The 18,510-nt window shown below is 45.8% G+C and overlaps 1 protein-coding gene across 1 annotated transcript in view; it reads right to left on the reverse strand.

Moving 5' to 3' along the window:
- TBC1D22B (TBC1 domain family member 22B) overlaps positions 1-18,510 on the reverse strand; it is a 338,740-nt gene that overhangs the window by 19,491 nt on the left and 300,739 nt on the right. Inside the window, exon 11 of the mRNA XM_078644349.1 lies at positions 1,991-2,118. Coding sequence (XP_078500475.1) covers positions 1,991-2,118 — 128 coding nt within the window. The remainder of the gene's footprint in view (positions 1-1,990; positions 2,119-18,510) is intronic.

Consider the following 18,510-nt stretch of genomic DNA (forward strand, 5'->3'; position numbering starts at 1 on the left):
TTTCTAATCAGACACAGTTGTGTCCTATTTTATTTACTGAGGATATGTTTGTGCTCGCTTGACATCTGTAGCTTTGGCCGTTTTCTCTCCGAGGTTTACTGTCGCTTCGACTCTAGGGAGTCCAATTTTCTTTGTTATTTGGGCCACTAATTGCCCTCTTAAGTGTGCCATGAAAGGTGTGGTTATCAGAGTCCTGAACCTGGTGATTCTGTGGGTTACACAGAGTTCTAGACATGTCTGCACTTGATCTTTCTTGTACCAGCAGTTTCTGTTGCATGGTTTAGTTCAGCCACTTTGCCTCTTTTTTTTAAATGTATTTTTTTACAGTGGAGGTTTCTTTTGTGGCCCCGATTTTAATTTCTGCTGGTGTGCTGCCTCTTGACTTCGGTTCAACGGTGTTTCTGTTTGCATTTGTCCTTGGACAGTGTGATGACAGTTGCTACTTTACTTTATAACTCCAATGCGCTCTTAAGAGTAATTCATTTGTCCTTCCCATTCTAGTTTGGGTGCCTGGGGTTTTGGTAGTGACTACTTCTCTTTGGGTGATTTTTTTTCTTTCTTCATTGTTGAGGTCACTCATTTATTCTTTACTCAACCCATTGATTAGGTGGTGTTGGGCTGTTATTTAGTGGCAAGACGTGAGGACATAAGTCCCTTCAATCAGATTTTACCTGGCTTTATGTTGCTAGTGGGAACACTCTTATCTATACTGCTACTAGTTATATCTCGAGGATGCACCTCCTGTGTGCCAGTGTCTGGAGTTGAATACTCAGCCTACTGACTGTGGTAACAAAACCTTAAGTAATTTCTTTCCTCGGACCCTCCTCTATGGGAATACTGCTGGTATGGATTCTTGAGGTGAAGAGTTTGCAGGTGGAAAAATCTATCAGAAAAAAAAGGTATTTCGTTTCAGTCATTATTTTTCTCACTGACTCGCCCCATAGTACTTAATTACCAAGAGGCAAATTAGGTTAAAGTTAGTTTAGTGCATTGCATTGATTTGTTTTTGTCAGGTTTGTCTGTGTGTCTTAGCTTGTGAATTGAAAAGTTCAATGCACCAAGAGGTGCCATAGATGGTTTAGCAACATCCTACCAGGAAGTGTCAGAGCAGCCATGGTGCCACCTTTCAGCATATGAGGGAAACTGCAAATTTTCCAGACCCCGAATGACATCCGGAGCAGATTCATTAGGTGTGGAATCTAAAGTATCCACCAGAAAAATTGTACCCATATATAAGTAGCGTTTTCTATACGTGTTTGGAGAGTGAACTCATTTCATGAAGCCTCTCCATAATTTCTACTAAAATCGATGGATTTTTAGGAAACATCCTTGGAAAATCAGGCTGTAGGATATGGCTTTTTTAAATAAAAAAAATGTTAGCAGAGGAGACCCTCCATTTTACTCTCCTTTGTAAGTGCAGGCACGCTGACTTCGCTCAATTCAGTTACGCACAAAATTGACCACAACCATTTTAAAGGTCAACAGCCAGCGAGTAGGTCGAGTACAGAAACTTGTGTGGGACGAAGAAATAAAGATTGTCCTTTTTTTTTTACTTCCAGAAAAGGGAGTGGCCATAGCGTGGACTGAAATGCATGCTTGGAATCTCTTCATGTTGCCAAGGTCACTACTCAGTTGCCAATCTGTGTCATGGCTGAAGCTGAGCTGGTGTGAAGAAATGCACGTGTACATTGGTATAATGGGAGATGGTTAACAAGGTCATGGGTTAAATTGCTGGCTTTGGATGGAAAAACGACAATGCCCAAATCTCAGAACGATGGACACTTGGATCATCAGCTAGTTTGGACAATTTTAAAATCTTCATAAGAACTTTGAAGGAATGTGGTGGAGCACACCCCGTTCCCTTCTAACAGAGATAAGAATGAAGATTACAGCTATTTAGCAATTGCGCTGGTGCCAGAGAAATACATAACATAAAACAGATGCTGCTTTTGCAATAGTCGAACTGGACTGTGGGTGAGGATTTTCATACTTGGTATGTGTCCCAGAGGCGAATGGTGCAGCGAAGAGGCAGCTCTCTCATGAGGAGGTTGTTCATCCAGCGAAATGCAAACTGTAAGTATTCCACTTCATACTTTGCAAAGTGATTGTGCACCTGATCTGAAAGAAAATATGATAAAATATTAGGCACAATTAGGAAATGTGAATCTGTGGGATCTGGATAAGAAACAGTGCACAAGGGCAGAACCTGGAAAGAATGGATCCGATGGCACAAAGATGCATTTAAGAGAGAGACTGAATTAAAGATGAAGAATGATTAAGTGCGGGAACAGAAAGTAATTAAAATATGTTTAAGGTAAGATCAAGAGAATCAGAATGTTCAAAGATGCAAGCAACTTTGAAAGTTGAGGAAGGATAAGTTACGTACCTGTAATCGTAGTTCTCTTTCAGGGGAATCCTCATCAAAGTCATACTCACTTAATATTCCCGCCCTTGCGCAGGGACCCTGGATGTTATATCTACACACAACGTGCCTGCTCAAACATAAGAACAGACTCCAGCACGCTCGGGCTCAAACAAAGAGAGGCTTATTGTCGCTACAACAACCAGCTAACGCGGTTCAACCGCAACAGCGGTCTTTGTCAAACCTAATGTTGCCGCCATTTATATTCCCCTTTTTTATATACCCAGATAAAGTTTCAACAACCTTAAAGTGACAGATTTCCAAATTAAAGTGACATGCATATTCTTTCAAGAGAAAGTGACCCGTGTCAATCTGTTAATTCATCTTAAATAAATAAGTATAAAAACAAAATACTCGATACCAGTATGGAATTTCATCAAAGACAAAAAATGCTATAAATGCCTTCGCAATGCAGACAACTGCTTACACAAATTAATCATGTACTGGAGCTTTGTTAATGTACTGCACCAGTGCACTCATTCACCTAAAATGTCTTTGTCATACAAATAATACACTTGATCGTTCAATTCACTAACAACAATGGCAAAACACATAAGGGTCTATGTCTCGACATTGCTACTAATGTGATCACAGCCATCATGCTGGGCAAGTGCCCGTTAACACTCTTTGATTACATGTATCTGAAATTCTTACTGATTATAAACAGATCCACTTAGTGTTAAAGTGCAGTACAAACAGACGAAGCTTATTAAAACGTGGGTAAAACAATATATGCAGGAGTGGACTTAGATAGTAAAACTCAGAAGCAAAACATTAAGATTAGGAACAGTAAATGTTTCCGATTTTAAATAGTAACATAGTAGGTCCTTCGTAGTTGCAATTCATAGGTGGACATGCCAATCGTCCTTGGTGTTAAGACCACTGGGGATCTTGGAATTAAATCGTAAAATATATTGTGATTCCAATTGCCTTAGATGTTTCTCTCTATTACCTCCCCTTATTCTTTTTGACACCCGGTCTAACACAAAGTATTCCAAATCCTTAGAATTGTTGTCATTTACCTGTTTGAGATGCCTTGCGACTGGGTAAGTCTGGTCTTTATTTTTAATGGCTCTGACATGTTGTAAAATACGCTGGTGTGCACGTAAAATGGTACTGCCTATGTATAGTTTAAGACGGCTACATCTTAGGGCATATACATATGTCTTTGGCTTTCTCTAGAATAACATTATTATAGCCTCGCAATTCAAATCTTTCATTCAGTTCACTCTGTGCTTTGGAAAGCTGTTCTGGACAGCTACAGTTTCTCCTCATGCGTAAACTCTCTGCATAAGGGATACTATTCTTTAGTTTGGTAGGATGTAAATTATGAGCATGCAGTATCTTATTACCTGCAGTGCTCTTCAAAATGTTTCAGTATGCACATTTCCATCTACTACATAGATCGTTAGAGCCAGGAACTGTACCTCCTTCTCGCTGATATGTGACGTTACCTGTAAATTCAATTAATTTCTGTTGATTCTCTTCACAAAATTCTCTGCTGACAGCTTACTCCCACGCCATATGACAAATGGGTCGTCAATATAGCGAGACCAAAGGAGCACATTTTCTGTCATCCCTTGGGCATATTGGGTTGCCAGCACCTGCTCCTCCCACCAGCCCATGTGCAATTTAGCATAGCTGGGGGCACAGCAGGTGCCCATGGCTGTCCTCCTAATTTGCTGATAAAGATCTGTACCAAAATGAAATATGTTGTTACGTAAACACCAATCCAACATACACAACAGCATTCCAGTCTGTCTGAATAGGGTAAGTGGCCGGGAACTCAAAAAGTACTGCATTGCACTAATTCTGTCTGTATGTAAAATACTGGTGTATAGGGAGGAGACATCCAAAGTCATAATTACATAGTCCTTCTCCCAGTCAATCATACATTATTTTCAAAACACCCCCTGTATCTTTGGTACACAATGATAGCTTCTTAACTTGGTCCTTTAAAAAATGGTCTAGATATTTAGAGGTGTTTTAAAATAAACTGCCTATGGCCGATATGATTGGATGGCCAGGTGGCACATCTACATTTTTATGAATTTTAGGTACGAGATACACGATTGGTGTGATAGGTGAATGCACTCTGAGGAACCTAAATTCTGCTTGTGAAATGAGCCCTAATTATTTCCAGTGAGCCAAATTGAGGTGGAATTTGATGGTAATGTCTTGAAGTATACCTTTGGCAATTTTTTTAAAAATAACATTATCTGTCATTTAGTTGACTCATTGCTTCTTCCTGAGTAAGTGGCTAAAGGACTATATTCCCGCCTTTGTCTGCCTGCCTCACTACTATGTCAGGTCGTGAATGTAGCTTTGCCACCAGATTTTTATATCCTCTCCCTGTTGGGTTTGTTGATACATTGCAATTTTGCATGACATATAACTTCTTTATGTCTTGAACCACCAAATCAGAGAAGAAATCTATAGAATCTTTTGGGACAACAGGTTAAAAAGACTGACCTCGGTCTGAAAGGCGTCTCCGGCCTTCCATATACATGCAAACCTTGTTCCCTAATTAGAGACTCATCTGCTGTTTTGCTCATGCCCCCACTTGCATGACTGTCCAAATCCCGTAATAAACTGAAATCAGATATTAACAAATTGTTAGAATCTTCATTCAATTCTAAATTTCGCCACTCAGCTGCTTTTCCAGTGGCAAAATACTTGTCCAACCGCATAAATTTAAAGCACAAGTTACTACTTGTGTAACAATATATCATTCCTTACCTTAGAATATCCCCAGGCGTCAGACTGGATCTGAAAAGTTTTGCTGCTCCCCTGCGCGTCAGTAGGTGGCGTCGTGCGGCTCCACGTCCGTCGCTGGCGTTGTATGCACCGAGATGACGTCACAGAGACTACTTAGGTGCCACCCATGTACCCTGACGTCAGTTTTGTACACGACTTTCCGTGCCAGGAACGCAGAGCCATGCAGAAAATCATCACTGGTGCCATGATACTAGGGCCCTGAAAGGGATGTCCTTGCCCCTAGTAATCAGTTCGCAGAACGGGGAGGATGGGTGGGGCGGTAAGGAATCTATCACCAACTATTGTCTCTTACAGACAAAGCGTTACACAAGTAGTAACTTGTGCATCTGAAAGAGAAACGTTAGTGATAGATTCCTTACCTTAGAATAGATACCCCAGCAATACCAACCCCGGTGGTGGGTCTGCGAACAAGATTACACCAGAAAGTCATGGAGAACAGAACGGCCAAAGTAGCTGTCTCTCCGGACTGGACTGTCAAGGCAGTAATGCTTGGTAAACGTGTGCAGCGAAGCCCACGTAGCTGCCTGACTAATGTCCTGCAAGGGAACGCCGCGTCTCAAGGCAGTAGTTGCTGCAGTTGCCCTGGTGGAATGGGCATGCAGCCCCACAGGAGGCTCCTTCTTAACCAACGAGTAACAGGCCTTGATGCAGAGAACGACCCACTGAGAGATGGTCCGTTTGTGCCGGGCCCAACCTTTTTTGGCACCCACCCAGAACTGTTGAGTTCAGATAAAACGAAAGCACTTGTTTTGGGTCCAAACGGTGGAGCCTCTCTTCCTCTTTTGAAGGATGTGGAGGTAGAAAGAAGGTGGGCAAAGTGATGGTGTGCCCGATGTGGAAGGGGGCTGCGTCCTTGGAGACAAAAATCCCAAGGTATTTGAACCCATCGGTGGCGATCTTAATCGGGCAAGTACCAGGGACCATCGGAGGGTCGCCGTGGAGGACATACATTACGGACCTGCACCAGTTTATACTGTATCAAGAGTTTCAACCGAAACTAGTGAAAATGTCCATGGCCACCATAAGTGACTTGCGAGGGATCGCGAGGTACAGAAGGATGTCATCTGCGTAGAGCGATATCCTGTCCTCCCAACCGTCCGCCCATCGGAGCCCTTTTACAGAAAGGTCTTTTCTGATCCAGGCAGCTAGTGGCTCCAGAGACAAGGCAAAAAGCAGGGGCGAGAGAGGGCACCCCTGTCGCGTCCCTCTTTCCAAACAAAAAAACCCCGAAATGTTATTGTTAACGGTGACCTGGGCCAGGGGCTCAGAGTAGAGGAGACGCACCCACCCTATAAATTCAGGACCAAAGGCCAATTTCCGAAGGACCGCCATCATATTTGGCCACTCCAGGGTATCAAACGCCATGGCGGCATCCAATGATACCACCGCTGCATCCTCTCGAATGGTGTGGCAGCGCCCCAAAACGCCATGCAATCGACGGAGATTGAGTGCGGTATTGCGATGTGGCATCAAGCCCGACTGGTCCGGATGAACCAACGTAGGCAGGACTGGCTTGAGCCTATTAGCGAGAACCTTAGCCAGGATCTTGGGTTCAGCATTCAGCAAAGAGATAGGCCTATATGAGGCACATGAGTCCCTGGGCATGCCATCCTTCGGGATAGCCACAATAGTGGTGATACGTTGGTCTCTCGGCAACACTCCCTGTTCCTTGCTTTTCTCAAACATCCGTTTAAGATACGGGCTAAGGCCGTCAGATTTGAGCTTGTGAAGTTCAATGGGGAGTCCATTGGGTCCCATGGCTTTTCCCGAATGAAGGTCGCAAATAGCACGATCCAGCTCCTCCGTCGAAAGCGGAGCCTCCAAGGTTTCACGCTCTTCCTCTGTGAGGACGGACATACTAATATCTGCCAGAAAATCAACAGAGTCCTCCTCAGTCTGGTCCGACCCTCTACTATAAATCTTTCAGTAGTGCCTCTCAAACTCCGTTACAATCTCTCGGGGTTCGGTTATGACCGCTCCCGTCTCGGTCTTAAGTTCCGCCACCACCTTCTGCGCCTGTTGTTTTTTTATCAAGCCATGCTATGAGCTTGCCCGTCTTATCTCCCTGGTTGTAGACCCTACCCTCTCTATCTCTAAGAACGGTTTTGACGGCATTTGTGGCCAGCGCCGTATACTCAACCCTTTTGAGTTGCAGCTGGTGGGCTGTATCCGGATCCCTTTCGGCAAGCACAGCAGCCTCCAAGTCCCGTAAATCTCCCTCCATTTTGACCATCTGCGCCTCCTGCTCCTTACGACGGCCCGCAATCGCCGTGAGGGCCTCCCCTCTGAGCACGGTTTTGAACGCCTCCCATAACACCAATGAGGAGTCCACATCGTTATGCTCAAAATAACGGCCAATCGCCAGCGTAAGAGTTTTGCGGGTGTCTGCATTACGGAGATACCAGGCGTTGATCGGCGCTATGCCACCCTCCCGTTTGTCTCCGATAGTGAGATGGACCAGCAGAGGGGAGTGGTCCGAAATGCCCCGCGCTAAGTGGGTGGCCTCCCGAATGGCGGTGCCGGGTTGTAAAGGTGTGAAAATGTAATCTAAGCGGGAGAAGGAACGATGAGGTCCTGAAAAGAAGGTGAATTGACTGTCATTAGGGTGTTTGAAACGCCAAAGGTCGGTAAGGCCAAATGACTCAATGAAGTCAGCCAACCAAGTGTGACCGGAAGGTATGTCCCTTGGGGGATGCCTGTCACAGTGCCCTGAGATCACAGCGTTAAAATCGCCCCCCACAAAGAGCTGCCCATCCGGAAGGGAGAGGAGCAGTTTTCCTAGATCCTGAAAGGATCGAGTTTGAAGCCCGGGCGGGAGGTAGCTAGTGACCAGGTTCACCCTACGGCCCTCCCATTTACCCGAGATGGCAGCATAGCGACCACGTGCGTCAGAATCGCGTTAAAACCCAGGAGATCAAAAGAGATTCCCCCCCAAAGAAAATTATCGGACGCACTGACTAATATGTTGTTGCTTCTTCAGCAGCAGAGAAGCTGAGGTCAGACCGGCGCCATCACAGAGTCAGACAGTACTATGGGTAGCCCTTTGTCCAGCTTGTTACCGGCATCCAAGTCCCATGGACCGGCATGGACCATGTTGCCAGAAGTGGGGTTCGGATTGGAGTCAGAGGCTTCATAACAGGCTCGGAGGGTCACAATGGTGCAGAAGGTGAACCCACAGTAGTACTACACGTGGGAGGCCCATCGGCCAAAAGGTACACCGGAGGGAGTCAAGAAGGATCCGAAGAGCTGGAGCATGGCTGCCCGGAACTCTTATTTACTGCGGCATGGCAGACGGCCTGTGCAGGAACCAGTTATGGGAATGGCTCTGAAGTCAGCTAACTAGGAGGGTGATATTGAATCTATGCCACCGCCTTTGAACCTGCTCAGGGGAATGCAAGTAGTGAGAGAGGGCAGAGTCCCACTTAGATTTATTATGCTTCTTTTTTGACTTAACGGACTGTAAAAAAAATTGGGTTATTGGTTGAGAGGGTTGGAAGCCCAGGGTGAACCACAAAAGTCACTAAATTACCTTGTGCTTAACCCTCTGGTAGCTTGGCACAAAAGCACTCAGACTTAAGTTAGAAGCAATGTGTAAAGTATTTATGCAGCACACAACCAGTAATAAAGTGAAAACAACACAACAAAATCCAAATCAATTTAGAAAGAATGATCAGTATTAAAGAAAATTATTCCAGAACAAAAATCTAATCAGTAGAAGCAGAGATATTGAATTTTAAAGTGTTTGGTATAAATATTGTGAAAAGGCACCACGCGCCAACTGATGGGATCTGGTCGTGCTGGATCAGGACAAAGTCACAAGTTCAGGCAAATGCAATGGAGCGCAGCCCAGGCACAGGGTCAAGTTGCACCTGCTGGAAGTTGTACCTTATGTCCAAGATGTGAGGTTCGTGCGGCAGGATTTTGCTAGGCTTTGCATTGCTCTGCGTTGGTTCAGAGGAAGTTTTCAGCTGTGTGGAAAGGCACTGCTTGGCTTTGTGTTGCTCAGTGCCAGTTCTAATGAAGCTCTCAGCTGTGCGGCGAGGCTTTGTGCAGCTTGGAGTCTGTTCCGATGAATGGGTTAGCTGTGTGGGGAGGCTTTGCGGTGCTTTGTGTCGCTCAGCGTCGGGTCCGATGAAACTTTCTGCTGAGCAGCGAGAGTTTGCAGAGCTTCGCATCAGTCTGCTTCAATGAATCTTTCAGCTGGGCAGTGGGGCTTTGCATCTGGTTTAAGGGACACTTCAGTTAGGCGGAGAGGAGTGCTCTTTGATGCCAGGCAAGGGTCCATAACCTGGGTGACATAGTTGGGATCAGGACTTACTCCAGCAGCAGGGTTCGGGCTGGTCTAGTTGCAGCAGGTCACTTGTGCAGTTGATGGGAGGCCTCTAAAGCTTGTTGTGTCCCGATAAATCACAAAGGATATCAGAAAACTGACACTCTGGGTCACTCTGGGTAGCCTGGAATGAAGATAAGCAGGCACAATATTTCTGCTCAAACACCAAGGCAGTCCTTCAAGCAGCAGGGCAGTCTTTCTTCTGTAACTCCACAAGTCCAGAAGTGTTCTGCAAAGTGGATCTGGAGGTCCAATATTTCTACCTGGTGGCAGCCTATGGGAGGTGGGTTCCCTGTTCTACCCCCTCCTCCTTCCCCCTCCCCCGATCACATCTAGTTCTGGAACTTTCTTTCCCTTTCCAGGTCCCACACTTTCTGGGAGTGACAAAAAGCAAAGTAGGTTTGGTGTCAGGTCCCCTTGTGTGTGAAGGAGGCAAAGCCCTTTGAAGTATAAGTGGGTCTGGGTGCAGCTTTTCCCCAGTCATGCTGTCAGGATGGACCATCTGTCCACACCTAAGCCCCTTTTGTGTCTGGAAGCAATACACAAACCCAAAAAGCAGAGACATTCACAGTCACAGATGGTTAGGACAAGAAAATGCCAACTTTCTAAAAGACTTCAGCATTAAAAAATATTTTAAATGACACTTCATTTGAGTGTAAACAGTATATTTCTACCTGTTCACAATCCAAATGTACCATTAATTAAATGTAATAAGGCAACTCAGTGGAGTCAATGGGAGAGATAGGCCTTACAGCCAGGACAAACCTCTTTAGGAGTTGTTCATCGCCAGGACATATAAAACTGAATTAAACATGTCCTACTTTTTGAATACATTGCATCCTACTCAAGGAGCCTTTAGGGTATACCCTTGGTATGACTAATATTTATTAAAAAGTCAGGTTTACTCTTTCTAAAAGGTTTATTTCACCAGGTCGAAATAGCAGTTTAAAACTGCACTACTGGTTGCAATGGCAGGTCTGAGACATGTTTTACAGTCCTACTGCAATGGGTGGCAGAATGAGTGCTGCAGGCCCACTTCTAGCATTTAGTTTACATGACCTGGGTATATGAAGTCTCATTTACTAGGGACTTCGAAGTAAATTAAATGTGTTAATTAGGTGTAATGTATTTTATCATGTTTAAAGGACAAAGCACAAGCAATTTAACACTGGTTAGTAGTGGTCAAGTGCACAGAGTTCTAAAACCAACGAAACCAAATACAGCAAAACGAGGGGGGGGGGGGGGGCAGGTAAAATGTTTAAGGGAATATCACAGGAACAATGTCAGCTCGAACATGAATAATTTAGATCACAGAGAAAACCGCCATCGCAAGAGGCTTCGGCGACTCCTGGAACAGGACCAGGAACAAACCTTGGACCACGACTTCTAGCAGTCTCGGCGAGGGGGCGTCTAATTCTTGGCGATGTAAAGTTTCACCTCACTGTGACAAATATCCTTCAGGTTCATCAATGCACAGTCACATCAGGCCTTGGAACTCACACCTCTTTGGGATCTGTCACAGATATTTGTTAGCGACAGTGCCTACAGGGCTTAAAACCCTATTGTGTAAGGGGGCGACATCTCTCACACACTATAGAATATTTGAGAGAAATATCAAGGTAAAGTGTCTCTGGGAGACACGAGAGCTCCAGATCCATGTCTGTTTGCGTGGAGAGAAAGGAATGGACTTAAGTAGTGTAGTAGTAATAACTTATTGTTTTAGGTTATGTATAATAAAAACAAACAATAAAAGACTAAAGAGGCATATTATATTATACATTCATCCTACCACAGGAATACCTAAAATATACAACAGAATGTAACAATATAAAAAAATGACAAAATGTCAGAACATAACCATTGGAAGCTAAATAAAAACTATAATGCGAATTAAGAGCCACTTAGTGACCACCAGCTTCCCACATGTTTTGAGCCTTAATTAAAAATCTAGTGAGCAACCCAATATGTTTAGGGGTGGAGCGTTTGAACCAGAAATGGGTTGCCTCCTGTGTAGTTCTTATACCTTCCGATTTCTATGTAGATACTAGATAAATGTGTACGAAGCTCATAAAATATTGGACATACACAAAGCTCCAGAGTTTCTTCAGCCCCATTACAGAGTCTACATACACGCAATGAGCCACTCGTTCTACTCTATACACCATCAAATTGCTTAAAAGGTAAATATAATCTAAGGACCAGGACTTACTTTTGTAGCAGGGCTCGTGTTAAGATCCACAGAGGTCTGCAGCAGCATGGTGAACGTTTCCATGGTATATTTGGAATTACTGTATGCGGTGACCTTTGCTAAATGAGCCATATAATATGTTTTTACTTCATTTTTTACCATCTGTTTCCTTCGCTTCCTTTTCATAATTACAAAATCATTTAAAACAGACAATTTATACTTGTGAATAAAATTATTAATAGTGTATGTGTTAAAAATACCTTTTGTTCCATGTTGAGACGTGTCTTCCACCACATAACGCTAAAGTGCATTTTCTTGCGCTTTTAGACAATCAATGAAGTAGTTCATATAATTAATGCTTAACGGTGCTTCAAAAGATGAGAGCAAACTAGTCTTATTCTGCATTACCGAGTTGACTTCTTTCTTAATGCATGCCTTAAATATAGTTTCAGCCCTACTGATTGAAGACAACCTATTGAGCCGTAAAGCACCACAGGAACTAATTTTGGCCTATGGCGCCTCCTCCATGGGTACTTGCAAAGAATTTAATAACGGCTGTTATATTCAGGGCTTTTTAGCTCACTTGGGCCAACTGGTAGCCCCAGTTCAGAGAACTGTCGATAATCACTCTGAGATAGGTTTAGTGCTTAACTAATACAATCCTGTCTGTTCCAGTAAACCAAATACATTTTGAGTTATGACATCCAAACGACAATCTTGGTTTTGTTTATGTTTATCGTAAGATTGTACGCAGTGTTAAACTTATTTGATCAACTGATGTTGTAAACCCTTTTGCGTCGTTGATAAAATCACAATATCATCAGCATAAGCTAAATAGGTCGTCACTTTGGTATTTGTACGCTTCGGAGGATCTCCCAAAGATCGTTATATGGTTTCCGTTAAGTCTGAAATGTATGGATTAAATAAGACTGGAACCAGAATACATACTTGCGTGAGACCATTATCAGTATACGTTTTTGGAGTCATTTCCTTACCAGCCTATAATTTGACTCTGACCCATGCTTTGCTATGCAATTCAATAATTAATTTCAATAAAGCTTGGTCAATCCCCCATGCTGCCAGCTTGTTCCACAGTTTCAGTCTATTTACTTTATCGAAGGCTGTTGTAAAATTTATAAAGCAAGCTAATATTTTGCCCCCTTTTCCTGCTTGTGTCGTCTTAATCAGTGTAATTAGGGTGATGATATTATCTGTTTAAAAATTCTACAAAAGCCTATTTGGTGAAAAGAAATACGGTTTTGCAGTAAGGCTCAATCACTAAGATGATGATAAATTTGCTTCGCAAATAGTTTCCCATCAAATCTAGCAAGGCTATTAGCCTATAACTCTATGGGGAACCTCTTGGGCCTTTTGGGGTCACATCTACACTGATCCTTGCAAACTGGAGGCACCAGGAAGCGCTCAACACATGCCGGAATGCAGTGGCATGACACAGGCTATTGCAGCCCATGTGGTGATTGGTGGGCAGGGACGGCAAACTCCAGGGACCCCCCCTCAGCACATTACTCTGGCCTAAGAGCTCCTGACTGAGTTTTGTTACGCCAGTGCCTGAACGTAAAGTAAGGAGCAATCGATTATGGCTCCTAAGTCAGCACCTAGCCGCCGGACCTCCAAGAGACAGAGTTCCATGGCAGAGATGCTTAGTCGCAATGTTTTATGGCCTTGAGATTGCAGAAACAGGGGGCCATAAACTCAGGTTTGAAAATGACAGTCCCTCCTGCAGCCCCGCAGTTAGTAATTCCACACAACAAAGCAGTTAGTCCAAATGGCGGTTTCTCATGACAGCACAGCAGTCCTTCTGGCAATGTGCAGATGTAGAGCCAGCAGCGTCTGGTTACAAGTCTCCCGCAGTGTCTCTCGATATATGGTCAGAGCTCCAGTACTGACACTCAAAAATATCTTTGATGAAGGGGTGACTTCAAAGGAACCATCATAATTGCAACATTCCCTTTCAGCCCAGTCCTGGCTCCAGATGATCAGTAGGGGGTAAATCATCCCATTGTGTGAAGGCAGGACACAACCTATTCAAATGTGAACCACCTTTCCCTCTCACAGCCCAGAAAGACTATCAGTATGCAGATGAATGAACAAGGTAATTACTTTTGGTAACAATATATCTGTAAGAGACGTATATTAGTTATAGATTGGTTACCTTAGAATTACCCCAGGCTTCAGACTGGATCAGGAGAATTTTTCTTCAACAGGACCCCTGCACGTCGGTAGGTGGCATCGGTCGACTCCGCGTTCGTTGTTGGCTTCCTGATCGCCGGAATGAAGTTGCAGTATCTACTTAGACGCCGCCCCTGCGTGCTGAAGTCAGTTCTTTATACGACATTCCACGCCAGAAGCACAGAGCCATGCAAGACACTGACCACTGGTGCATAAAACTAGGGCCCTGAAAGGGAGTCCCTTACTCTAGAAGTTAGTTCACAGAACAGGAAGGGCGGTAAGGAATCTATAACTAATATATGTCTTTTACAGATATATCGTTACTGAAGGTAAGTAACTTGTTCATCCGAAAGAGACTATTAGTTATAGATTCCTTACCTTAGAATAGATACCCCAGCAATACCAACCCCGGAGGTGGGCCTGCGAACTAAGTTCACACCAGAAAGTCCTGGAAAACTGAACGGCCAAAGAAGCCGCCTCTTCGGACTTGACTATCCAGGCAATAATGCTTAGTGAACATGTGCAGTAATGCCCACGTGTCTGCCTGGCAGAGGTCACAAAGGGGGACCCCACGTCCCAAAGCAATAGTGGCTGCTGTCGCCCTGGTGGAATAGGCACGCAACCCTACTGGAGGCTCCTTTTTCGCCAAGGAATAACAGGCTTTTATGCGAAGAACGGCCCATCGATGTGGCACCCACATAGCTAACGAAGAGTTGATAATCCTCCCTGAATTGTTTTGTGCGATCCACGGTTTGGATCCAGACGGTGGAGCCTCTCCTCCTCTTTAGAAGGATGCCGGGGCGGGAAGAAGGTGGGCAAAGCGATGGTCAGTCTGTTTTTAAAGAATTAACCACTTTGGGAAGAAAGGAAGGTCGAGTTCGAAGGATAACCTTGTCCAGATGAACAGCAAGGAAAGGAGGTTTAGAAGAAAGAGCCTGAAGCTCACTCACCATGCGAGCAGAGGTGATGGCAACCAGAAAAGCAGTCTTTAAGGTCAATAGTCTGAGAGGACAATTATGTAGTGGCTCGAAAGGAGCACACGTGAGGTAGGTTAAGACCAAATTCAATTCCCACTGGGGCATTACGAAAGGAATAGGAGGAAAAAGGTGACTAACGCCCTTAAGAAATCTATTTACAATAGGGGACTTGATATGAGAAGGCTGATCAGGAAGGCGAAGAAAGGCCGAAAGATAGCCCTTAAGGGTGCCCAAAGCAGAGACCTACTGGGCCAAAGAAAGAAGGAAGTGGAGAACCTCTGAGAGAGGGGCAGAAAGGGAATCCACAGCCTTTGCTGTGCACCATGCCACAAATTTGTTCCATCTAGAGGCATATACCGTTTTAGTGGAGGGACGCCTGGCTTACAAGATGACATTACAGACTTTGGGAGGAAGGTCAAAAGCGGTCAACCGTCGCCGCTCAATCTCCACGGAAGGAGGTGGAGTCTAGACCGGTTCGGTTGGAGGACCATCCCCTGCTGCTGCGACAGAAGATCCTCCAGAAGAGGCAGTCTGATCGGAGGATCGATGGCCAATATTCAAGAGCTCAGGATACCAGACTCTTTGTGCCCAATCCGGAGCCACAAGAATGACTTGGGCCCAGTTGTGCTTTATCTACTTGAGCACTCTGGGCAGAAGTGGTACACGCCGGAAGGAGCTCTGTTCATCACAGAGGCAAAGGTCTTGTATTAATAATGGCAAGGATATGGCTGCCAGTTATTTTCTTTAACACAACCTGCATTGAGAGGGTGCAATGCACCACAGATTTTATTTATTCATGCCTGAATAAACTTGCACAACCATAAAATCCTTGTTTAAGGGACTCCTCATTCGCAAACATATCCAGGATACATATACTGTGAATAGGAGGGATTATTTATGGATAAGATATATGCAGTCTTAACTGTGTGTCTAACATTGGACCCTATTGAATCTCATTCTGGATGGAAATACAACCGGATTTAAGGATCTACACATGTTGAGTATAGTCCTAAAGAAATCGCTGTGGACAACCGTAAGCACGACGGAACACGTGTTGGCTAAGGCTGTTGTGAATAAACTGCATGTTCCAGCAAAGACTCAAGCTTTTTGTCACTGTTATTGCTATAATTGATATACTGTTAGCATGTGCAGGGGACTGTTGTTCTGTTGTACTAGTGGATATCCACACGTCGGGGAGGAGGGTGGCTCTCCCTACCCTTATGCACCGCAATCCTCACTCAGTACTAGAGTATACTTACCAGCGTATTGCCCAGGAGCGCCAATGCCCTACAGAACCACCTACCAACCAGTTTCGGCCACAAGAATGACGAGGGCCCGGTCGCGCTTGAACTTCTTCAGCACGCTGGGCAGAAGTGGTATTGGCAGAAAGGCATATAGAAGACCACAGTTCCACTCGTAACGAAAAGCATCACAGAGCGAGTACTGCCTTGGCAATTCCAATGAGCAGAACTGCTGATATTGCACGTTCTCTTCGGTGGTGAACAGATCTCACCAAGGCTCTCCCTACTGTTGAAAGAGACTTTGTACCACTTCCGAGTGAAGACGCCATTCATGATCCATCATGCATCGAAAGGCTGAGTTTTTCTGCCCTGGCGTTCAGGGAACCTGTCAGGTGTTGAACCACCAGGTACATGCCCTGCTGTTCCAGCCACGTCCAGAGGCGGTGAGCCTCTTGACATAGGGTTCACGACCCCACCCAGCTGTTTGTTGCAGTACCACAAGGCGGTGGTGTTGTCCGTAAAAACTACGCTTCCTTTGACAGAAGGAAGGAATGCCTTTGGCGCAAGACGGATCGCCAGGAGCTCCAGCAGGTTGATGTGGAGCCCGGACTTCACCAGAGACCAGAGGCCTCTGATCTCCGCCTCTCCCATGTGTCCACCCCATCCCAGAAGTGATGCATCTGTCCTCACTGTGAAGCCTGGTTGGGGAAGGGAGAGGGATCTGCCACTGACCCAATCCTGGTTTGTCAACCACACTGCAATTGGTGTGCAGCGCCCTCCATAATCTGGATGTCGCCGTAAAGATTCCCCTGATGCTGCGCCCACTGAAACTTCAGGTTCCACTGCAGAGCCCGCATATGCCACCTGGCATAGTTCACCAGCAGAAGGCCATGAGGCCCAGCAGCCTCGGGGTCATCCTCACCGAAACCCAGGATAGAGGCCGAAACATTGGTATCATAGCCCGAATATCCCGGACTCGCTGCTCGGGAGGATAGGCCCGAAACTGAGCTATATCCAGAACTGCTCCGATGAAAAGGAGCTTCTGAGAGGGAATCAGGTGTGACATTGATAGGGAATCCCGGCGAGTGCAGGAGGTCCGCTGTAGTATGGAGGTGGAAAACAGCAGCCTGGGGCGAACAGTCAGTCGCCAAGATAGGGGGAAGACTGGAACCTCTGATCTGTGCAGATGAGCTGCGACCACTGCCATCACCTTCGTGAACACCCGAGGGGTGCTGGTAAACCCAAAGGGGAGCACGGTAAACTGAAGATGCTCGTGGCCTACCGTGAACCATAGGTAAAGTCTGTGGGCCGGCAGGACGGGAATGTGAAAATAAGCGTCCTGCAAGTCCAATGCTACCATCCAGTCTCCAGGGTCGAGGGCTGACGGGACCTGAGCCAGAGTCAACATTTTGAACTTCTCCTTCCGGAGGAAGTGGTTGATGTCCCTGAGATCCAAGATAGGGCGCAGGCCTTGGTCCTGCTTGGGTACCAGAAAGTAGTGGGAATAACCACCACAACCTACTTCTGGCACAGGAACTCGCTCAATGGCTCCCTTGGCCAAAGGAGTCTCAACCTCCTGACGGAGAAGGGCCAAGTGATCCTCCGACATGCAATGGAGTGTTTGTGGCATGGACGTAGGGGTAGTATCGGAGGGGAGGGGTAGCCCCTTCAGACTATCAGCAAAACCCACCTGTCCGATGTGATGTTGTGTCAGTGGGGGAGATGATGGCAAATCATGCCACCCACTGGCATCTGGTGGCCATGAAAGGTCGGACTAGGAAGACTTGGAGGCCGAAGCAGAAGGGGCACTGGTGGACTGGCCTGCCCGCTGGCCCCCAGACCCATGGCGCTGGTTCCTACATCCTCGCCGAGCAAAGGTTGAGTAGCTTGCGTCGGCCTGTGGCACTGGGTGGAACATGGTGGGGCACCCTTATGTAGCCACGAAAGGGGCTCAAGGCAGACTGAACGGGACGAGAGGTGGCAGTGAGGCCCAAGGATCTGGCCGAAGCCAAAGAGTCCTTGAAGTGCTCAAGCGTATTGTCTGCCTTGTCGCCAAACAGGCTACGGCCACCAAAGGGCATGTCCAAAACGGTCAATTGGACAACCCCGGAAAAGCCATTGGACTTTAGCCAGGCGTAGCGTCTCAAGGCTACAGATATAGAAATCGTACAACCTAGCAAGTCAGCAGTATCCAGCCCACATGGAATGACAAACTTCGCTGCGTCTCTACCCTCTGCAACCGCACAGGAGACTACACTCCGGGCCTCCTCCGGGCACTGTTGAAGCACTTGCGCAACTGTGTCCCACACAGAGTGGGTGTAGCGGCCCAAGAGACATGCGGTGTTAATCCATCTCAGTCCTAAGCTGGCAGAAGAAAACTTCTT

The sequence above is a fragment of the Lissotriton helveticus genome, chromosome 5_1, assembly GCF_964261635.1.
Source record: "Lissotriton helveticus chromosome 5_1, aLisHel1.1, whole genome shotgun sequence".
In the NCBI taxonomy this organism is placed as follows: Eukaryota; Metazoa; Chordata; class Amphibia; order Caudata; family Salamandridae; genus Lissotriton; species Lissotriton helveticus.